The following is a 24603-nucleotide window of genomic DNA, read 5'->3' as shown; positions in this document are numbered from 1 at the left end:
CCACAGCTTAAGCATCCCGGAATACATTCTCTAAGATCTCTTTACTACCAAAGATGCAAATTACCACCAGCAGGCAGCTGAGATTTACTGGAAAAAAAAGTGATGAGGCAGAATCCTCATTCCACTACTCATTGAGCAAGTCACTTAACTTGCTGACTCATGGTTTCCTCGTCTAAATGGGAATAATTCCTCTTCACAGGGTGTTGTAAAGATGAAGTGAGATGGAGTATTTTTGAAAACAGTTTATTATATATTTGTTCTTTTGTTTGTTCATTCATTCCTGATTGGTAGTTCTCATAGAAAGTGGCCAAGAGTCCAAGATTCAGAACATAGAGGCACAGAAAGGGAAAATTTGTATAGCAAGTATGGCACCTCATACATGAGGCTAACTAATCACCCTACAAACAAAGTTGGCGTTTATTATCTAACTCATCCATTAAAAACCAGTACCTTAAGTGTGTCACAGCCAGTATTCTTAGACAATTTACCTTGGCATGGAATGATGGTGCAATAACTCCAATATTTGGTAACCAGTAATAATTTAGAGAAAATATTTAATAAGCAGGACTGTCAGCAAGAGGATCCCTTTGTTAGGGATAACTTCCTCCTAGAGCCAAAAGACAGAGGAAGTTTAATGCAACTCTTATGAGGCTAAGTGATTTACCCACTATCACCATCTTTTGACTAATTTATTAGGTATATTGCTTAAAATGGAGAGGCTCAAAAGTTAAAATATATCGCAGTATAAAACTATAATAATTAAAAGAGTATGATATAGTACTGAGAATTTGGCATATGATGTGACATTTGAAATCAGCAAAGTGGGATGATTTAATAATATTAGAGCAACTAATTTGTCAGATGAAAATATATTATGAAATTGAATTGTGTCCCCTAAGAAGATATGTTGAAGTCCTAATCCCTGGTACCAATGAATGTGATCTTATTTGAAAATCGTGTTTTTGCAGATCTAATCAAATTAAGGTCAGGTCATCCTGGGTTAGTGTGACCTAATCTGATTAGTGTCTTTACAGAGAGAGAGAGAGAGATTTGGACACAGAGACACACTGGGAAGAATGCCACGTGACAAGAGAGATTGGAATGATGCAGCTGCTGTCAAGGAAGACAAAAATAGCACCTCATTTTAATTTGCACTTTTAAGTAAGAAGAAAAGTTTTCTATAATTTGTTAATCTACTCATGTAAATTATATTTTAAAAAATTTTAGTCAGCCTTAAAATTCCTACCCTTAATATTCCCAATAATTCCTTGTGTAATATAGATAGATAATAACTAATTCTTGGTTTGCCTCTCACTGGGAATTCTCTCTTCACACCTGATGCTTCTGAGGGCTCCCTCACCCATTCCCATGACTTTAACCACCATCTTTATGGTTCCTCAATCCACATGCTCTAGAAATCAATCTGCTTCCGCCCCACCCCACCCCCAAACAGCTTGGAACAGTGTTCTGCACACTGGGTGATAAATACCGAAATATAGGCATAAAAGGACCATTTTTTAAGGATTAGACTATTTTTAGAACTATTTTAAAGATTAGTTATGAATAATTAGAAAATAATTCTATAGCATTAATTCATAAAAATAAGCAAATGGATAAGAATTATTCTACTTAACTGCCAAAGTGCTTGAATAAATGAATACAAAAATGAATTTTTAAAATTCTTTATTTAAAAATCTCTAAATGCACCATTCTATAAAAATTATATATGTTTCTATTTACATACTCTTTATTAATTCTATTGGTATGAATTCAATTTTAAATGCAATTTTGAAAATCTTCCAGGATTTCTTCTGAAAGTAAACATTTAAAAATATTTTTTACAGAAACTTAAAAAATAAAAGGACCCTGGGAATCACTGTCACAGGAAGCAGGGTCAAGAGAGTCTTCACTGTTACTCAGAGCCTATGTAAATGGAGAAGTTCACATGCAACAACTGTGTCCCCTAAGAAGGGAGACACAGTTTGTTTTTTCAGTCTTTGCAGTTTTCAGACCAAATGTGACAGTGCCAGACTCTTTACACAGTTACTTAAACCAAGGTATTCCATTTGGTTAATATATAAAAAAGACACCATTTCTGAAATCATGATCTTTTCATGAAATCAAAGCAGAAAAACTGTTCAGGATAAGCAGATCCTTCCAAGTTGGCACATTATGGAAACTCTTTGGAATCTGCTATAACCAATCAGGGACTCTTTACTAATCTTTATAACCTATCAGGGACTCTTTACCACCTTCATCCATAGGCACATCCACTAGCACATGGGGCTTATCGTAACCAAAGGAAGTAATAGTGTTTCTTGGCGCTGTGGGCTCTGGTTCTCCTGTCTTCATTCCAGTTTTGTTACTTGAAGGAGATTCTGAGTCAGATGAGAAGCTGTTGGATTCCACAAGGCCACTATCAGAACCATTTCTGGAGTGATAAGAGTTTAAAGCAACGATGCAGGGTTCAGACTGGTTACTGCCTGAATGGACAGAATCCCTGCTCTTTACTGGGGTCAAAGGGCTACCAGGGGCCATGTCAGGAGTATTTTCTTCAGTGGTCCCCACTTGTGTTTCACTAGGAAGATCTGTGTGTTCTACTTTTCCTGGATGGTCCTCAGTCTGCATACTTGAAATTGTTGCTGAAGACAACTGCTCTTCCCAGATCACTTTCTCATTTTCAGGGACAATTGGTTCGTAGATGATGGGTGATACATATTTCGATTCAGATTTTGCCTCTAAAGAGGCATTTTTTACCACAGACACCTAAGGGAAGAGAAATCAATGATTAAAAATAACAAATAAATGGTCTAAGGCTAATGGACAATTAAATATACCACTAAACATCATATTTAGAACAGTATAATAAAATCTAGTGGTTGCACTTTCTTTATTTTTAATGAAAATATACTACGTTAAGATTAGAAACAATTTTTTAAAAGTTAATATCTTACCAATATATGCTGTTTTTTTGTGCATTACTTTTAATACATATGAATGTTAAATCTGTAATGGGAGTCCAGCTACTTTATAAAATAATTTTACCATTTTCCTTCATAATTATAATTTTCATTGGCTCATATAAGTTCTTTATACCAATGATTAAATAAATTTCTCTAACAGTAGATGTTAGCAGTGTTAACAATTTTTACTGTTGATAGAACATGTTGAAATAAATATTCTTACATGTCTTTTTACTTTAGAAATAAAAAGATGGAATGTCTAAGTTCGAGGGTGGGGCACATTTATGGAACTATGACCCTTTGTACTCATTGTATGCTTATCTTCCCACCAGGGCTATATGACCAGTTTTACTACTGCTACTCCTGGATATTCAAGTTTATTTTTTTTCCTCTGGTGAGTATAAAATGGCATACTGTGAGATTGTTTTGTGCTTAATTAATAGTAAGGATGAGGACTATAATATGTGAATTGTCTACTACTTGTTCATAGTTCTTATCCACTTTACTTAAATGTAATGTATTCATAATAAATTTAAATGTGCCCTTGGCATATCGCAGATGTTATTCCTATCATATGTGATTCAAAAAGCTGTAATTATTACACTTTAAATATTTTCATCATACAAAGAATTTTAAATGTTAGATATTATGTCAAACTTCTAGTTTAGTCTCACTTTTGGCCATCTTTCCTTCTGCACTCCAACCACAGTGAAGTGTTTCTGTATTTTCAAAAGCCATGGTTTCTTGATGTTGGACCTCAACACATATGTTCCCTTCGTACTGGATAAACTCCGATCTGTCCCTCACGACTGCTCAAGCTTCACTGCCTCTAAACAAAGTCCTTTTTGACACATATATAAAACTCTACTTTTAAAACCTGTCACACAGTACACCCACTGAATACTTTTCTTCTCCCCTTAGACTTTAAGCTCCTTAACAGACTTGTCTGTACTTTTGCCACATGCATAAAAGACACCTGGTGTGTAGTGAAAAATATGTGGTTTTGGATATGTGGTAGATCTGAGTGATTTATGGTAGGTGACATGCTGCTGAACATCATTCTACTTTTTAAAAAGTTTAAGAAAGTATCAAAAAGTGTTCAAATCAACACTTTAGTGTATATAATTAAAGAAGTATATTTAAATATGTTACCAAGGACTTGGGTAACATGATGCTTTCTCTCTTAAATGGATTTATCTTCTTAAAGTTCCAACATACAACTACCAGGGTAAGTACTAGAAAGAGTATGAGAGCAGCAACAACTGGAATCCAAACAGAATCTGAAAGAAAAGAAAAACCACAAATTAGAATTAAGATGGAACACTGCTATAATCAAATAGTTATAAAGTCTTTGAACTATTCTTTTTTAAAAATGTTTTTATTGCTTTGAGAGAGAGGAAGAGTGAGAGTAACATCTATGTGAAAAAGAAGCATAGATTGGCCACCTTTTGCAAGCCCCCTACTGGGGATAGAGTCCATAACCCCGGGAATGGGCCCGACCAGGAATGGAACCAGCAACCTCTAAGTGCATGGGATGATACTCAAATAACTGAGCCACACTGGCCAGGGCTGAACTATTATTTATATAGACTAGAGGCCCAGTGCATGATTTAATCATGCACGTGTAGGCTGTGTGTCCGCTGGTCGGGACCCGGTGTGGCCAGCAGCTCCTAAGTCCCTGGGCCCCTAGGGCGAGGCGGGGCGGGGGCGTGGTCCTCCTGAGGCTGGAGCCCAGGCAGGGGTCTTGCCTTCGCCTCCCGCCCAGGAAGGCTGGGGCCGCCGCCTCCTCTGCCTTCGTGGAAACCCCGCGTCCTCTGCGGACAGAGGACACTGGGACACCGCCACGTGCTCCTGCAGCCCAACTGCCGCCAGACTCCTCCCCCGGGAGCCGCGCTGCCGCCCACCCGTGCCGCCTCGCCTCCAAACCTCCAAACGCCCAGCTCGCTGCCCCAGAGGCCCGTCTGTGCTGCAGCACAGCCTTGGCGCAGACGCTGAGCTCGCGCCACCGTTGGCTCACCGTCCTGCTGGCCCTATCACCACCCCAGCCACCCTGAGTCCCGCCCCCTGTGTCTCCCACTGGCCCAATCGTGGGCGTAGAGGAGTGATGGTAATTTACATACTACCTTTTTATTATGTAGGATTACATCAGGTAATACAATCAGAGTGTTAAGAAACACTGGCACCAAAGTCAGGAGAGGTGAGTAAAAAATTATGTCCTTCCTAGATAGCAACATATTCTTCCCAGCTCTACAATTCTTAACTTTCTGCGACTATCTTGTCATGACATAATGTGGCTAAAATAGCTTTTTCCTAACAATTTCCTTATAGCCCCCAATATAGGAAGTTTACAGAGCTATGCTTTTCTCTCAGTTAAAGAGGCAAAAGAAAAATTTTAAAAAATATTATTTAAATAATACAGTCCCACTCCATAGAATTTTGTTACATTTTATATTTATTTCAAGATTCCAAATACTTATAAAGATACACACACACACACACACACACTCTCACACACAGGAAAGTTGCAAAGGAATAAAGTCTCCTTGACTTTTGTTTCAGAACACATACATCTGTCATCACTGGTGTGATCTTTCTCTAATGCTGCTTTTTATTTTCACAGTACAATCTTCAGTACTTTTTCCCACAGTCCTCTGATCCTAATTAACAGTACTTTACATATCATGGTGGAATTTGGCTTCTTTCAAGAGCATTTCATTACCTTTAACTTCTATTCCAAAGTTACTTCTTTGGAATAGTAATTCTGGAAGTTACTACTAAATGAATGCTTATGTCACATCTGTTACAGGATGCGAAAACAATTAAATTATTACAATAGTAAAAGGTAAAATGAACTACTAGTACATAACGAAACCAGCACTGGGCTCAGAAGCACTGGACAGGCAATCAGGGAAGCTGCTATGAGCCACAGTGGTGCCACTGTGTGGCCACAATATCAGCCCAGATAATTTAGGCATTTTTTTGTGTGTTTGTTTTTTTAAGTAAATCTAGGTTATTTGCATTTTTTTCTCTCTTTTTTTGAGCTTTTCCTCTTATTTTCCTCATTGGTCAGGAAAAGATGATAAAATAAAAATAATTATTTAAAAATGTTAATCCATTTAAGTCAATCTATATTTACTTTCTAATATTAATTTTCAGTGCTTTTGCAGTTCACATGACACAAAATTTTAATCAATTAATATTCCTGCTATTCAGTTTTTAAACTTACTGTCCTCATAAAGAACATACATGAATAAATATCTTGAATATAATCTTGCTGTATTGAAGTAATAAACTGATTTATATTATGCATAATCCTGAAATGCAGACATTTATACACAGTTTTATGTGTTTTTATATTTTTTCTTTCTGTATGAAAAGGTTTTCACATGGCTTTCCAACCTGATTGTTTCATATCTTTTAAGGCCTGAGAAGTGGCCTTATTTGTAATTTTGAACTTCTCTGAGGAACAGAACTATTTTTAAAAGAGCAGAGATTACTGAAATTGCAAATTCCCTTTTTTCACATTAAACTATGTTATCACTCTTTATATTTAGGAAAAAATGGCAAGAACTTACCTTTTGTGCTCTTACTATCAGGAATGGTAATACAAAGTTCTTCGGACATTTCAGTTTTCAAGGACCTTAAATATGAGATTCCTTCTGCTGAAACACAGTACTCAAAATTCAGTGAGGACACTGGAATACTAAAGTTGCACTGAGTCTCGTCACAATCATCTTCATTCTCTTCAATAGTTCTATTTATGATCTATATGAGAAAACAAAACACAGTGAAAATTCATGGCTCCTTTTAATCTGCCAAAAAAACAACAACCAATCACCGTATTTACACTGGCCAAACACCCGGAGAAAGCAAGTATGTGATGAATGTTGTACATGACTGAAAAGATTGTTCATATCAGATAATAAGTCAGTTTGTTAACATCATGCTTCACAGAGCATGATGTAGCCATCAAAATGTTCTTTATAGGCATTAGAAATTTAAAAACACAAATAGGAATGTTTTATTAGTCCTATTTCTGTAACGCTAGAAACTTAGCTGGTGAGAGATAAAAGCATTTTTATAGGAATAATAATAGATATTTTATGCAAAAGCTGCAGAATCTCTTGGTAGTAATATGTAGAAGGGACTGAAGCAATCTCTGGGATTTTATAATTCACTCTACCAGTCAAAGTGCGTGGATCACCTGTGCTAGGGCCTGAAAACTCAAGGGCAGGAGAGTGGTGCTGACCTCAAATAACTTCCTCTAAATCAAATTCCTCTAATGCCCTAAGAGAGGCGATCCCAGGGACCTCTCTAACCTCATCTGCTTCCATACTCTGTGGCCTTGCTGTTCCCTTCATGTACCCGGTGGCCTTTGGCCACACTCTGCCTGAAACACTCTCCCCATCATGATCCATGGAGCTCACTCCTCATCTCCTCCAGCCCTGGCTGTAGTAACAGCTCCTCCAGCAGGTGAGGTCTGCTCTGACCACCCTACTGAAAGTCACTACCACCCATACCCCGCTGCCCAACCCTCTTCCCTGCTTTTTCTCCATAGTACTTATCACTTGAGTTTTGTTTGTACTGTTCACTGCTTTCTCCTGGTGCCTAGAAGGCACAGAGCACATGCTTGACAAATATTGTTAAATAAAGGAATGGTAGCACTGTGGCAAATGGATGGAATAGAATACTTCGTGTTCTGCACACCAGTGCTAGAAAGTAATTATATCCCCACAGTACTACTGTTAGCTTTTTCTGTCATAAACAATGACTCCAAATATAGCTTTGTGTAATTTTACATTACTACCAATGAGGAAGAAAAGATTAAATTTATTCTCATCTTACCAGTGAAGGAATGAAAATATACAGGTTAATATCCTAGATTAGGGCTATTCTGTTATACAAGACCAAGAAAAAACTTAAATTTGTTCACCTGGCCAGTGCTAGTGATTAACTATGGCACCAATTCCACTCAATAGCATTTATATATGTATTTCATTTTTCTAACCAAAACCTAGGATGGGTAAGTCTTGGCTGAATATTCATAAGCATTTTTTGTTATTGTTAATCCTCATCTGAGGATATTTTTTTCTATTGATTTTTAGAGAAAGAGTGGAAGAAAGGGGGAGACACACAGAGAGAGAAACATTGATGTGAGAGAGACACGTTGATTAGTTGCCTCCCACACCCACCCCGACTGGGGCCAGGACCGAGGCTGCAACCCAGATACATGCCCTTGACCAGAATCAAGCCGAGACCATTTAGTCCATGGGCTGACACTCTAACCTCTGAGCCAAACCGGCTAGGGCAAGCATTCTACTTTCTTATACAACATAGGAAAAAACTTGTTAGTGACAGAAATTTTCCATTTTGAAAAAGATGAACTAGAAACACATACCAGTCCATTTATTCTCTCATACACTTTGTACATGAATGTGTCACAAGTTTCTTCTCCATAAATGGCTCCTTGCTCTTCTCCATTTACAATAATTAAAGGATGAAATATATTAACAATGATTTGGTCTTCCTTGTGACTGATCTGCAGTTTAGGTGGTCCAACTTGCCCTGAGTGGAAGGAAGGTAAAAAAGAAGTAGAATTAGTTGGCCCTGGAACTTTATAGTACACTAGAGGCCCAGTGCACAAATTTGTGCAGGGTGGGGTCCTTCTGGGTGGCCTGCTGAGATTGGGCCGAAACCCATAGTCCAATGCTGCCTGCAACTCCTACCTGCTGTTCCCGATCATCCCAGCCGCACTTGTGCCTGCTAAGGGCTTGTGCCCAATCAGTCCTGATCAGGAGAGGCTTGTGCTGCCACAGCAGCACTCGCCAGCTATGAGTCCTGTGTTTGGAGCCCTCCCGAGGGGAGTGGCCTGCAGGATCGGGCTGAAAATGGCTCTCTGACATCCCCCGAGGGGTCCCAGATTGCAAGAGGGTCACAGGCCAGGCTGAGGGACCCCACCGGTGCATGATCGGACCGGGGAGGGACCATGGGAGGGTTCCAGGGCGTATCTGGCCCATCTCGCTCAGTCCGATCGGCTGGACCCCAGCAGCAAGCTAACCTACCAGTCAGAGCATCTTCTCCCTGGTGGTCAATGCATGTCTTGGCAAGCAGTTGAGCAGCCTTAGCATATCATTAGCATATTACGCTTTGATTGGTTGTTTGGTTCTGCTGTTTAGTCTATTTGCATATTACCCTTTTATTACATAGGACTGCATAAAATTACCAAAATCAAACAACCTACCCTTTTTGCTGTTCTAAAGCAGAGCCACATTTAAACCATTGCAAAAAGATCTAGAACAGTGGTTCTCAACCTTCCTAATGCTGCAACTCTTTAATACAGTTCCTCATGTTGTGGTGACCCCCAACCATAAAATTATTTTTGTTGCTACTTCATAACTGTAATTTTGCTACTGTTAATGAATCATAATGTAAATATCTGTGTTTTCCGATGGTCTTAGGCGACCCCTGTGAAAGGGTAGTTCGACCCCCAAAGGGGTCGCGACCCACAGGTTGAGAACTGATCTAAAAGATTCTAAGTGTACTTAATAAAGAAATGTTTATATATTCTCAGTCAAGAAGTATTCTTATCTAATCTAAACTCCTCTCTAACAGTTTAAATTCATTTCAAGTCCTAAAGAAAAATAGGTGGTCATGAATCCTGGTAAAAAAAAACCTTGATATAATAGAAGTTATTTTTTCTTTACCTTTGGTTCTGTAGATTAAAAACAAAACAAAAAAACCCCAACTGTTTTCACCTGGCCATTGTGGCTCAGTGGTTGAGTGCTGACCCATGAACCTGGAGGTCACTGTTCAATTCCTGGTCAGGGCACATGCTCAGGTTTCAGGCTCAATCCCCATTAGGGGGAGTGCAAGAGGCAGCCAATCAATGATTCTCTCTCATCATTGATGTTTCTATCTCTCTCTCCTTGTCCCTTCCTCTCTCTGAAATCAATACATATTTTTAAAAATGGTTTTCTAAAAACACGATTTGGAAAAGGCGTTTTAGTTATCTTTAAACCTTTGCAGTAACTCTTTTTATCTCCACACTATGGATATCTGGCAGGAAAGCTCTACAAAAGTCTGCTGAATATATTCAATTTTAACTGTGAAAATCAGAACTAGATATTCATTCATTCCAGAAATATTTATGATGTGTCTTTGATGTTGGGGACTTCATTGGTGAGCCATTTAACTATTTTTCACATATTTATTGTATACCTACTGTGTGCCAGACAGGTCTATTTTTACTCGCCCATGTATCCTCAGGGCCTACCATACTTTCTGGCATAAAGTATGCCTTTGATAAGTCTTCTGGGGAAAATCTGACATACAGAGGGTATAGTTGTTGATGACAAAAGCATCATGATCTCTGGGGAATAAAACTATTTCAAGGGCAAGTAGAGAATGGGTTGTGGAAGAGAACAAGTAGGCACAATCCAGAAAGTAGGAGCATAAGGAGGCGGTGGTTGAGGTAATGAAGCATGAAGATGAACAGTAAGGAAGTAAAGCTGGAAGGCAAGGCACTGAAGGACTGGAAGCACAGGGAGCAGTCAAGTGACTAAAGACTTTGTTTAACCAGAAGTGAGGGTATAAGAGCTACAAGGGAGGACATTAGTCAAAAAAGGAACTGGCACTGAAGATTCTGGAGCTTAAAGTGATAGTAAAGATCAGATCAACTATGGCAACAGGATGCTGGAAGCATAAAGAGCTGAAAATAACTTGGGTTAAAGAGATTACAGAATTCTGGTATTTTTTTAAAGTATGAAGTTGGTATTAAAATTCCCACAACTTTGAGGACTTAAGGTAGACAAGTAAGATAAAGAAGCTGCCAAAGTCCTCAGTGAATGTAACTTATAAAGGAATGACCAAGACAGGGAGGGGCAGGACAGTGCAGAGTCTAGTTGGACAGCACTAATCCACATATTTAAATAGAATGGAAATATAATAGTTAAGTAGGGGCAAAGTGATGGGCACCTCAGTCCTATTTTATGGGACTTGGGAGAAGAGGAAGACACGAATTCCCTAAATTGCTCCAAATGTTTCTTGGGCATTGTAATAATTTTTAGCAATTGCTAATAAAAGCAAATATATACATAGAACACACGTGTAAATACTCTCAAATTTAAAATTGTTCTACTCACCGTGTTGGCACAAAATAAATTCTTCTGACTCTGCATAGGCTGATTCTTCTTGTCCAAGCCTAGCTTTAACTCTGGCCCAGAGAGGATCATGTGGATTCTTAATCGTGGAAAAGATGTTACATTCATGATGAGACGTATTGCAGGCATCAAACCATTCATCCTCCCTAAAATGAAGAGGAATAAAGAAATACAAAGGTAACTTTTATTAGTATGTAAACATGAAACATCTCTGGCTTTGCTTTGCTTTTCATTCACAGCACGGAGCTGGTAGAAAGAGCTAAATAAGAAGCCCTGGCCGGTGTGGCTCAGTTGGTTGGGCATTGTTCCGTGCACCCAGAGGTTGCTGGTTCAATTCCCAGTCAGGGCACATGCCAGGGTTGCAGGCTCGATTCCCAATAGGAGGCGTGCAGGAGGCAGCCAACTGATGTTTCTCACTCTCTCTCTTCTTTCCTCTCTCTCTAAAAAAATCAATAAACTATTCTTTAAAAAAAAGAAAAAAAGAATAGGATGAAGAAGCTAGACAAAGTAGGAAGAAAGCCCTTACTATTTGGTCAAAAGTACTATAATTTCCTTTACAATAAAGAGGCTCAATTCAAATTACAAGATCTGTACAAATCATATTCCACATGCAATTTTTAAAAATCTGGTCTTTAAAAAACTCGTTTCCATTAATATAACCATTACTCACTTACAGAATCAACCCATTACAAAGACTCGTAACATCTGTAAAAAAGTTTTTTGAAATTTTTCTTCTACTGAAAAATACATGTACACTATGGGAAGTAAGATGACATTATTTTTAATAGAGAACGAAAAGCTTTATTTATTTAGCGTACCTTAAATCTGGGAAGTCAGGCTGGCTGGTTGAGTTTTGTCCTATACACCAAAAGGTTGCCTGTTCAATTTGAGATCAGAGCACATAACCTGGGTTGCAGGTTTGATCCCCAATTAGGGCATGTGCAGAAGGCATCTGATCAGTTTCTTTCTCACATTGATGTTTCTCTACCCTCCCCCCACAGCCCCTTCCTCTAAGCATGTCCTCAGGTGAGGATTTAAAAAATAAATTAAGCCCGGCTGGTGTTGCTCAGTGGTTGGGTGTCAGCCTATGAATCAGGAGATCATGGTTTGATTCCCAGTCAGGGCGCATGCCGGATTGTGGGTTCAACCCCAAATGGGGGCATGCAGGAGGTAGCCGATCAATGATTCTCTCTCATCTTTGATGTTTCTCTCTCTCTTTCCCTCTCCCTTCCTCTCTGAAATTACTAAAAATATATTTTATTAATTTATTTAAGAAATATTAATATATTTAAGAAAAATAATAACAAATAAATTTTTTTTTGAAAAGGTAAAAAGAAATCTGGGAAGTTAGTGATACTTGTCTTCTTCAATTCTGACAGAAGAACTAAGAGGCAGGAAGTTTTCTGATAAGAACTAATTTGCATCGTTTAGCGCTCTGGAAGTCTACAAGCAGTTCAGGAAGTTTTGCCACAACAGAAGGAAGGATAATGGAAGGGAACACAGTTATGAAATATGCAAGGACACAGACAAAACAGAGTAAAAAGAGTTAACACTCACCCATAGACTATTACTTGTACAGTAAAAACAGGCTTCTGCGCCATGATTGGGTAATTCCAAGATAGGACAGTATTTAAGTTATTGGCCTTAATTTTAAGATTGGTTGGTATAGGCACTGTAAGACATTTAAAAAGTAAAAAGGACAAGAGTAAGAAATTAATTAACATTATAAAATCTTATAAGAAGCCATGTCAACCAAATATAAAAATATATTTTTAAAAAGCATAATTCATCAGAATAATAAAATTATTTAAATTAGATTTCTAAAAATAACTTTATTGTAAAATGTATAGAAAAGTTCTGATTCATTTTAAATTACTGAAGCAACATTGTGATATAAGGGAAACACAAATATAACAGAAGCAATAAACTGCCTGTTGTAGTAATAATCCTCAATTCATTTAATGGAATTTTCTATATATACTACAGATTGTATTCAATGTCTAGAGAAGAACTGGCTACACCAGAGATGGTGAATTTCACTCTAAAATACCACCACCCCGGCTCTCAACCCCACACCTAGCACTATTACACATCTTTAGTACCTTTTCTATAGCACAAGAACAGATGCCATTGACCATTCCAATTTCAACAGTTTGCTCTCTGTAGTATGCAAGGTTTTTTACAAAACAAACCCAATATTTCTTCTTGCCTTTGCTCTTTTAAATCATTTCATAAAACTTCTCTTGATAAGGTGTGAGCCACATGATGTCACTTTAACATCTTCTCATCAGACATAACCAAAACTGCGATCTAGTTATTAAAAGTAGTCATTTTCCCCCTGGTCAGTATAAAAGGTTGTCGTCCACCATCCCTTGGAAAATTAAACACACACCACACATACATACACCCTCCATTCTTTCCCCTCTCTCGCCCTCCTGTCTCCCCCCCTTCTTTCTCTTCTTTATGAATAAACATGAAGGTATTAAATACAATTAGCAATATAATCCCAAATGGTAAAGTCTATTAAACATGATTTACTCATACAATTAAAAAACAAATGAATGGCAATGTGGCCATGGTTCAGTGGCTTTCTAACATAACTTGTCTCCTCTTCAAAAATTCTGAGAGCTACAAGTATACTTTTTAAAGCACCTCAGATGATAATGATGATCACTCAGGTTTATATCAAGCAGACCACTCTAAAAATATATATATATTCCTTCGGTTGGGCATTAAGAAATCTGGGTTCGCCCGGCTGGCAGGCTCAGTGGTTGAGCATGGAGCTATGAACCAGGAGGGCACGGTTAGATACCTGGTCAGGGTGCATGCCTGGGTTTCGGGCTCAATCCCTAGAAGAGGGTGTGCAGGAGACAGCCAATCAGTGATTCTCTTTCATTATTGATGTTTTTGTCTCTCTTTCCCTTTCCCTTCCTCTCTGAAATCAATACAAATATTTCAAAAGAAAAAAGAAATCTGGGTTCTTTCCTGCTGTACTACTACCTAGTTATTTCAGATTTCCTCTTTTGTCAAGTGAGGTGTTAATTTTACACACATAGGATATTTACTTTCCGTTGAAGGAAACACCTACTCTATAGCATTTGGCAGGGTAGACTGAGGCTTCCTTAATAGGATTCTTCGACTTTCTGAAAAAGACTAGTTTCAAATAGTTTACAATCTAGGATTGAGGCAGAAATAAAAGGTACAACCCTGGGTTCAATTTGATGTGAACATCAAATAACAATCATATATATAAACATAATTTTGCAACCAGATAAGAGAGGTACCTGATGCTAAGAAAACTCATAATGAATCTGAACTTCCTTCAAAAGCCATTCTTAATTTTAGCATCTTTTGCCTCTCCAGAGGTGTAGAATTTTCAAACCATCAGGTCCTGGTTTTTTATTTAACAGTTTTTTCCTCTTGATTACTTTCTCTAGTTTTGCATTTACTAGAAGCAAGAAGAAACTACATGGCACCTTCAACACTTTGCTTGGAAACCTCCTGTTAGGTCATGCGGATCACTTTCATAGTATAGCCAAGCTTTAAGCTTTCTGCCACTACATAACAAGGATCTGCCTTCCTACAGTTTCCAATAATGGCAGGTTTTTCCCTTCCTTTCAAGCCCCTGCTAAAATACTACTCCCAATGGGAATGACTTTTTAACTGTATATACTCAATCTGAAATTTCTGGGTTTGAAAAGAAAAGGCATCAATCTATATACTAGAATAGCAAATAAACTCTATTTATATTAAAGAGGTTACTGAATCATATAAAACCACAAAAAGCCCAGCTGGTGTGGCTCAGTTGTTTGAACATTGTCAAGGTTGCTGGATCAATTCCTGGTCAGGGAACATCCCCAGTATGGGGCCTGCAGGAGGCAGCTGATCAATGTTCCTCCCATATTGATGTTTGTATCTCTCTCTCCCTCTCTCTTTCTCTAAAGATCAATAAAAACATTAAAAATAATTTTTAAAAACTAATTAAAAAGCCCCACAAACAACATTATTTTTGTAATGTTAGTTTTTAACGTGAATCAAACTGTGTTTCCCATAATTTAAGTAAAACCTGGACATGGTTAGACTAGGACAAGGTCTTAAAATCATAGCTTTCAAAGTAATCAAAACAGGTGGCAGGAGGAAGAGGTTTCGATGGATTACAGCAGACAGAAATTACTAGTAGGTTAAAGGAGAAACTGTTAAATATTTACACAAAAGGATATCACTTGTGGTTTTAATGCTATAAGAGAAACCATGCGGTTATTAGATACCTGCCTTTGTCCTCTGCTAAAATCACATAATAGACATGAATTTTTTCATTAAAACTCAGAATTTTGTAGCCTAAAGTTAAAATTGTTGTATGTTCTGATTGAAATAATTAAGGCTTACAACAAACTTCAATTCATAATAAATTTATCTTATGTAAATAAAACAACATGTATATATAGCAAGGGAGTATTATGCATAGAGGTTAAGGAAAGATCCCACCAGATCACATGAAATAAGATAATCTAACAGATTTCCCCATCTCTTCAAAATGCCCAGATAGACAGTTTCTATAACTGATGTTATTTTCGGATATGGATTCAGAGTTATTTGGTGCACATGTACACACTACCCAGAGTAATCTAGATATTTTAGAGGAGTTCTTCCCAGAACTCCTCTAGAAACTAGCAGCTGAAGATTTAACCAAACCAAACACAGGAGAGAAGAATCAGATTTTCATAACACTCAATTACAATGGGGAGGGAGGGGGGAGTTCTGGTTACAGACAAGTGTTTCCTTGTGATAAACTAACAGAGACAGAATATGAAAAAAGAGCAAGGGAGAGGATGGAAAATACTGATGAAGATCACATCAACAAGTCATGAAGTATTGCCACTAGACGGGACAATGAGGTTGTCACCAAAGACCAGAATACAGCAGCCAGTACAGTTCTGGGGACTGTTCATTTCTGGGGAAGGTAGGGTGGAGGGGGAAGCAGACAGCCACAGACATCTGATTTCTGCTGTATGGATGGTGACAGAAGTAAGGGCTAGCTACTACCAGTGCTGCATCCCATAATTGACAAAAGCACCTGTTGCCTCTACTCAAAGAGGGACAGCCACAGGAGTTCTTCACTAATTTTAACAACAGTGGTCGCCAACCGGTGGTCCGTGAGGTCCGAAAGGTTGGCGACCGCTGGTCTGGAAGACGTGTATATCCGTGGCAGAACAGAGCTCCATACTCTGTAAACACCATTCCACAATCTGCTTACCTACCTCTCTATGGGAAGGACAAACTGAGCAGCAAAAAGAAGTGAGAATACAGGAGTCAGTAAGTTGTTTTTGTGGATCTGAAGTCACCTGACACCACCACTCAAAAACAAATGCTCCATGTTAAAGCCTCCAGACCCTTTCCTGAATGAGCAACTCTCAGATAAAAGACTGAACACCCTCTCCAACTGAAGATGCAGGGCCATGGCTATTTTCACAAGCATTTCTTCTTACACTGCAAACTGAGAAATGATGAGAAATATGATGGAAAAAGTGAAAAATATCAAATCAAGACTTTTGCACTTTTTTAGAATATATTTTTTCACAATTTTCCTCCTGAATGGTTTTTTGATGCTGATAAAATGGCTATTATTCTTAATGCTTTCCAACATTTTCTCTTTTTATTTTTTCTTCTGTTTTACTGGGATATAACTGACACACAAGTTTAAAGTATACCGCAGAACTTGACTTATGCTCTAAAATGATAACCACAATAAGTTTAATTAACATTCATCATCCCAAATAGATACAAGAAGGAAAATAAAAGAGAAACCAAATGTCTTTTTTTCTTGTGATGAGAACTTCTGGGATCTATTCTCTTAGACAATTTTTAAAAAAACATGTTTTTTAATTGATTTCAGAGAGGAAGGGATAAGGAGAGAGAGAAACATCAATGATGAGAATCATTGATTGGCTGCCTCCTGTACACCCCCTACTGGGATCAAGTTCGAAACCCAGGCATGTGCCCTGACCAGGAATCAACCGCCATCTCGTGGTTCATGGGTTGATGCTGCACCACTGACCCACACTGGCTGGGCTTAGCAATTTTAGAATATACCATATAGCAGCGTTAGCTATAGTCATCATGTTGTACATTACATCTCTATATTATTTTCTTATATCTGCAGAAGTTTCAGAACTAAGGGTTCGAATGAGGACACCTAAAATACGTAAAGTCTATTTTACCTTTTATGTAATAGTTCCTCAGCTGGGTCAAGACCCCTAGTATCCCTGCAGTCTTCTCTTTTATTCCTGTCTATCTTTGGGACCTATTCTGGTTTTATCACTCACTCTGTCTCTTAAAACAGTGGTCGGCAAACTGTGGCTCGGGAGCCACATGTGGCTCTTTGGCCCCTTGAAGTTTTAGCAAAGGCCAGCTTAGGAGTACCCTAATCCTATCTAATAAAAGAGTAATATACAGACTGACCATCACTCCAACTCCCATGTGGTCAAAGATCCTGCCCCCATGTGGATACAAGATGGCCACCACAAGATGGCCAGCAGGGAGGGCAGTTGGGAGGGACCAGGCCTGCAAGGGAGGGCAGTTGGGGGCGATCAAGCCTGCAGGGGAGGGCAGTTAGGGGTAACCAAGCCAGCAGAGGAGGAAAGTTGGGGGCAAACAGGTTGGCAAGGGAGCAGTTAGACATCAATCAGGCTGGCAGGGGAGTGGTTAGGGGGGTGATCAGGCTGGCAGGCAGAAGCAGTTAGGGGCAATCAGGAAGGCAGGCAGGCAGGCAGTTGGGAGCCAGCAGTCCTGGATTGTGAGAGGGATGTCCGACTGCCTGTTTAGGCCCGATCCCGGTGGGAGGTCGGACATCCCTCGAGGGGTCCCAGATTGGAGAGGGTGCAGCCTGGGCTGAGTGACACCCCCCCCCCCCCGCCCCCGTGCACGAATTTCGTGCACTGGGCCTCTAGTTAAGTTAATAACAATGTACCTACCTATATAGTTTAAGTTTAAAAAAATTGGCTCTCAAAAGAAATTTCAATCGTTGTACTGTTGATATTTGGCTCTGTTGACTAATAAGTTTGCCGACCACTGTTTTAAAACATGGAGCCCAGAAGTGATGTAACAGATGTGAATAAAATACTTGCTTCTCTTTTTTAAAGAGATGGACATATGGAATAGTGGCATATACTAAACTTGTAGTTAACTAAAATCCCCCAGATTTTTCACTCAAACCACTACCATATGAGGGCCCATCTACTTTTCTGACCTGAAACATAGGATTTTATTCTTGTCCATTTACCCAATTTCATCTAATATGGTTTGCTTGCCATGCCAATGAATTCCAACTAGAAGAGATCCACTGAGTCACTGACTGTAGTCATTTCTCAAGATTAATTCCCCTCTGGACTAAGTCATTCTGAGTTCAGAAATAATTTAGGAACTGAAAAATTAAAAAAAGGACATTTCAGTCTACGTAAGGAAAAAACGTAGAAGAGCAAGTTAGCTACTGGGTCTCTTTTAAGTTTCTTCTATTCTGCATGAGTTTTATTTTTTTTTAAGGCAACACAATTTCTCATATATAACTAAAAATTTTACTATTTTTAAATATACTTGTTGCCAGGCTGGTGTGGCTCAATGGTTGAGTGTTGACCCATGAACCATAGGTCACCAGTTCAATTCCTGGTCAGGGCACATGCTCAGTTTTTGGGCTCGATCCTCAGTATGGGGCATGCAGGAGGCAGCTGATCAATGTTGATGTTTCTCTCTCATGGATGTTTCTATCTCTCTATCCCTCTCACCTCCTCTCTCTCTAAAAAAAAAAAAATCAATAAAACATATTATATATATATATATATTTGTTAAAATGATGATGCACATTATTGAATGACAATCATTAACATATATTAAACATTTTCTACAGGACAAGGAACATACTCAACTTTTTTATGCATTATCTCAGTTAAGCACAACCATCCTATGAGGGAAGTAATAATATTTTTACCAATGACAAAACAAAGGTTTAGAGAAGTTATCTAAAGACTTGACAATACATGAAGTTTTGTTGATTTTAAGAAAATTTGCTTAAGTGTCATTTTTGTGATATAGTTTAATAAGGGGGAAATAACCTCACATATAAATAGGAATTGGAAATGGTTATTTTCTGATGATTTCACAAGCACCTGCTTCAAGTAATTTTGCCCAATTTATTATACTATCACAATTATACTAGCCAATATTAAGTAATGGCTACTGCAAAATCTGAACAATGTATTAAAGTAAATAATTTCTTTTACATGGACATACATGCATTTGGGACACCATGTATTCGGGTTACTACACAATAGGATAATCTAAAATAAAGACACTCCCTTAATAAGAATATTACAATTAAACTGATTCCTTCCTGTCAGAAATTCACTTAATTCTGGTTCAATTCTCATTCTGATTCATTAAATGGAAGGATTAATTATTGACAGAATTCATCCAACAACAGTAATTTTGCTGTGTGCAGCCCAATTTTATAAGATAGCTCTTTAAATAGGTTATTTTTCTCTTCAATTCTTTAAATATTATTTTATGTAAACCCGAAATGTGGAACTTGCAATGTCCATATAAATCAAAAATCAGAATAAAATGAAAAATAAAATTATTATTAACACTTGTTCAATAAGTATAATTAAAATGCATGATCTTAATTATCTGGAATCTCTGAAATAAATGAAAACAAAATTCAAAGAAAATAATGAAAAGTTTAAACAGCCCTAACCGGTTTGGCTCAGTGGGTAGAGTGTTGGCCTGTGGACTGAAGGGTCCCAGGTTCGATTCCGGTCAAGGGCATGTACCTTGGTTGCAGGCACATACTCAGTGGGGAGTGTGCAGGAGGCAGCTGATTAATGTTTCTCTCTCATCGAAACAAATTCTGCAGTCACAAGAGACTCCCATGTTCAGGAGGGCCCTCAGAAGGTAGAGTCTTGGCACTTGGTTAAATCCTCTGCTTAAGCCAGGAACCTGACTCATCTCTTCTCTTCCACATCCAGTCAGTCACAGGTCCTGCTGACTCTGCCTTCTAAATATTCATCCAACTGTGTCCTCTCTTCTCCATTTCAACTGCCACTTGTTATCAACTCCTCCCAGACTTAACCAGCAACCTAACTGGCCTCCCTCCTTTAATTCTACCCCCAAACTATTTTATAAGATGATTTTTCTAAATGGCATATGTAATCCACCATAAAATCATTTCTCCTCTTAAAATAATCTAATGGCTGCCCGGCTGGTGTTACTCAATGGTTGAGCAATCGACCCATGCACCAAGAGGTCACAGGTTCCATTCCTGGTCAGGGCACATGCCTGGGTTTCGCACTTGATTCCCGGTATGAGGCATGCAGGAGGCAGCTGATCAGTGTTGATGTTTCTCTCTCATCAATGTTTCTATCTCTCTCTCCCTTCCTGTCTCTCTAAAATCAATAAAAACATATATATATATATATACACACTAGAGGCCCAGTGCATGATTGAATCATGCACGTGTAGGGTCCCCTACACGCTTTCGCTTTTCCCGGTGGAGCTGGGTGCCTGCCTGCTGGTGCACCAGGCCTTTCAGAAGCCCCCTGCGCCTCTCAATGGCTGCTGAGGGGGGCTGCCGCGGACACCTGGCTACCCTGCCGTTGAGAGGCGCAGGTGGGTGTCCGCGGCAGGCCCCCTCAGCGGCCACGGATCTGGCCGTTGAGAGGCACAGGGGGCGGGAGTCCCGCCCCCTGCGCCTCTCAACTGCAGGGTAGCCCCCCTCAGTGGCAGCTATCCATGCCTCTCAATGGCCGGATAGGCCACCCCGAGTCCCGCCCCAGCCTCCCACCGCCCAATCGTGGGCGTAGTGGAGTGATGGTAATTTACATGTTACTCTATTATTAGATAGGATATATATATATATATATATATATATATATATTATATTTTTTTTTTAAATCAATGGTTGCCCACTGACTTGAGCAAGATATAGTGAGCAGATTATTTTCTTAGTTCAGCACCTGTACTTCTTTCAGGAACTTTATTTCTCTTCTGGGAACTCCCCTACTGCCCTCCCCTGAAATGATGTACTAACCATGTGTGCTGGCACCTGACCCAAGCTGGGTAAATCCAAGCCTTCCCTTGAGATTTTGTTAGGTTAGAGGAAGCTGCAAACTGTCGAAACCCAAAAGCTGTCGACATCCATGATTCCTGCCAACTAGGGAAAGTGGTCAACACTAAGAGAGTATTAAGAAATGGAGAGTCTTGGCAGTTTGACTTTCTGGCCCAGCTTTTTGAGGCCCACCTTTCCATTTAACTCTAGCTTAGATGCTTGGAGCTGATCAATTCCTCTTTTTGCCCAAGTAGGCAAAGCTGTGTCTCTATCCTTTGCTGTTACACATGACCATCCCAAGACACTTTATTAATTAGTTCCTACTTTTCCACTCATCCTATCTCTCCTTGTATCCTCACACACATATTTTAAAATAAAATGCTTAACAGTCCACTAATTCAACATGCTGTTTCATGCGTCTTCCTTTGCACACACAACTGTCTCTGCATCTCCAGTTCCAATTCTGGAGTCATCTTCTCATCTTTCCTAACTCCCTGGTCAGAGCCAGGTAACCACATGTTGCTTTCCAGCAGCCTGAGCAGTAAATTCAAGCTCTTATCATAATGTACTACAGCTTCCTCTGTGTATGACTAACTTGCTCTAGTAATGACAGTTTGCAGAGTATATGTGGAATCCAATGAACAAAATAAACTAACAAAGCTGTCAGAGAGGAAGGGGGTAGGGAGGTTGGGTGAAGAAGGTGAAGGGATTAGGCAAAAGCAGCAACAGCAACAAACATACCACACATACGGACAACAGTATGATGATCACCAAAGGGAAACAGGGGAGGGGGAAGGTAGAAGAGGATAAATGAAGGATAAATGGTGACGGAAGGAGACATAACTTGGGGGGGAATGAATACACAATCTACACTAATAAAAGAGAAATACGAAAATTGACCACAACTCCACAACACACACCAGCCAATCAGGAGTTGGTACGCAAATTAACCCAACAAAGGTGGTGGGTTAATTTGCATATGCAGGCCGCAGAGAAGACTAAAGAGGCTTGGCTTCTCCGCTGTGGCCCGGAGCAGAGAAGCCTAGTCTCCCTGTGGCCAGAGCAGAGAAGCCTAGCCTTGAGGCTTGGCTTCTCCGCTCTGGCTGCAGCAAAGGCCTGGGTCCTGGGTGCCAGAGGAAAACTGGTGCTGGCAGCCAGGGTAAGGAAGGGCTGTTGCACAAATCTTCGTGCAACGGGCCTCTAGTATAATATACAGATGATGTTTTGTGGAACTGTACATCTGAAACCTATATAATTTTATTAACCTTTGTCAGCCCAATAAATTAATAAATTAAAAAAAAAAAAAAGAACTTGGGAGTCTGGAGCCCAACTGCCAGGTTCCCCACTGAGTTTCAGCAGCCTCTCTACAAATTGGGCAGACCTCTCTGTGCCTCAGTTTCTGATCCATAAATGGGAGATACCTATAGCGCCGACTTTATAGGGTTGCTGTGAAATCAAAATGTGATGAGAATTTAACAACAGTGCCCTAGCGCGTAATAACTGTTAGCTACATAATCATGATCCTTGAAAACAGAAACTAACTCCCATTTTTTTGTATTCCCAACACCTGGTACAAAGTCGGTCCCAAAGAATATGACCAAGTATTTGTTTGCTTGACTTTTAAAGAGCAAGCCTAAGGGGAGCTGATGGGAACGCCGCACACCTAACGGGAGCTCAAGGAGGAAGTCACAGCACAGAGCTTCAGACCAAGAGTTTGCCAAGGCTGATGGAGGCTGGGCCTCCCTGACCCCTTCCAGGCCAGCGCTGGCTGTGGACAGGAAGGAGACACTCGAGACTAATGGGGGAGTTTCCGGTCATTTAAGTTTATTCCCCTTGCAGACGAGGGATAAACCTACTAGTAAAATGATCGCGTTAGAGTTCCGAGTGGCCATTACACCGAGCTCCGGAGAAGCGTTTCTCTGCACGTTTCCTGGGAAATCTCAATAAGCAGGCGGAAGTCAAAGGCTCCCAGGGAAGAGACCCACCGCGAGCCAATCCGCTAGCCAATCCGGCAGGACACACACACCCAGCCAGAGACGCAAGACGGCCAATCGCGGCACAGTTCCCAGCGGGCCAAACAGCTTCGCTCCCAGCCTGAGGCTCTGGGGTCCACCCTAAGGGTACCCTGTTAAGTCGGGAGCTGTGTGGCCAGCTGACAAATGCCGGCCAGGAAACTCACTCCGGTGAAAAATGAATGAGGAGAACTAGAGAACTGAGAGGCGTGCTTTGTTATTTGGCAACAACGGAGGTGGTAAGAGAAAGGGGACTGAAGTGTGCAAACCGCAGAAACCCGAGTCGCTTTCCCCACCGCCGCCCACGTAGCGCCCCGACGCCCCAGAGCGTCCGAGAACCGACCGCCCCGGGCGACTGCGGCGAGGCCCCTCCCACGGGGCTTCCCGGCCGCGGCGGCCTCCTCCCTTCCCTCCCGTCTCCGCCCGGCAGCACCCCGGCCGCGGCCGACCGTACCCGAGGACGGCTTCGGATCCGCGGCGCTGCTCTCCGCCCAGCTCGCGGCCTGCGTGATGAGGACGAGGAGAAGGAGGCGAGCCATGCTGCTGCGGGCTGACGGGCTGCGGCCCCGGGCGGCTGCGGGGGTCTCCCGCCGGCCCTGCGGCCCGGGCCCGGCCTCACTTCCGGAGGTCTAGGAGGCAGGGAGTGGACACTGCGAGATTAGAGCCCGAGGCGGGACTAGGAGACTAGACCCCGGCCTGGAGGCGGGGCCAGGGGGCGGGGGGGCCGGGGCGGGGCCGGGGGCGGGGCCAGGACGTGAGCTGAGAGGCTGGAGACCGTCCTGGAGTGGATCCCGGGCTGGGAAGCAGAATTGGGACGAGTAGGCAAGGAGAGGCCGGTTTCGAGGTATCAAGGCGTTAGGGGCAGGACAGTCTGGAGTCGCAACCTGGGTGCAGGGGTTTCTGAGGAACTTGGTTACTGTTCGTTGTTGTTGTTTTTTCCCATGCTTGGCACCACCTCCCACGATTCCACTTCCTATTTTCTCGGTATCCTGGGGTTGAACGCTTTGCCCCCCTAAGGCCGCAACCCTGCCGCGTCAGTGTCTCCTATTAGACTTCCCGTCAAGGCAACTGGGAACTTGAGAGTTTAGAACAGAAAGAGCCCTTAAGTGCCTTCTCTAATCCCTACACTTGTATTTGAGGAATCTGAAGCTTCGCTGGTGAAATGTTTTATGGAAACTTCCACGGCCCAAATCGATTTGGATTGGCTAAGAAATACACTGTTCTTGAAGGAAAGTAGCTTGTATTCCTTTTTCAGCAATTAAGTATCAAATATCAATTTATTAAATAGCCTCTCATCATGAGATCTACCCGCTTTCACATCTGCTGTTACTCCTCATCAATCCTATCCCACTCCAGCCACATGGGGTGTGCAT

The 24603-nt window shown here is 40.6% G+C and overlaps 1 protein-coding gene across 1 annotated transcript; it reads right to left on the bottom strand.

Annotated features, from left to right (window-relative positions):
• Positions 1–1666: 1666 nt before the first annotated feature.
• On the bottom strand, positions 1667–23905 carry IFNGR1 (interferon gamma receptor 1). Its single transcript, XM_028141413.2, has 7 exons — positions 23685–23905; positions 12680–12794; positions 11105–11268; positions 8362–8528; positions 6539–6728; positions 4116–4243; positions 1667–2766 (listed from the first exon to the last, which is right to left on the bottom strand). Exons 1-7 carry the CDS (start codon positions 23767–23769, stop codon positions 2218–2220), a joined length of 1398 nt encoding a protein of 465 aa, XP_027997214.2. The 5' UTR covers positions 23770–23905; the 3' UTR covers positions 1667–2217.
• Positions 23906–24603: the final 698 nt, after the last annotated feature.

This window comes from Eptesicus fuscus, chromosome 10, assembly GCF_027574615.1.
Source record: "Eptesicus fuscus isolate TK198812 chromosome 10, DD_ASM_mEF_20220401, whole genome shotgun sequence".
NCBI lineage: Eukaryota > Metazoa > Chordata > Mammalia > Chiroptera > Vespertilionidae > Eptesicus > Eptesicus fuscus.
This window is presented reverse-complemented; position numbering and strand designations above follow the sequence as displayed.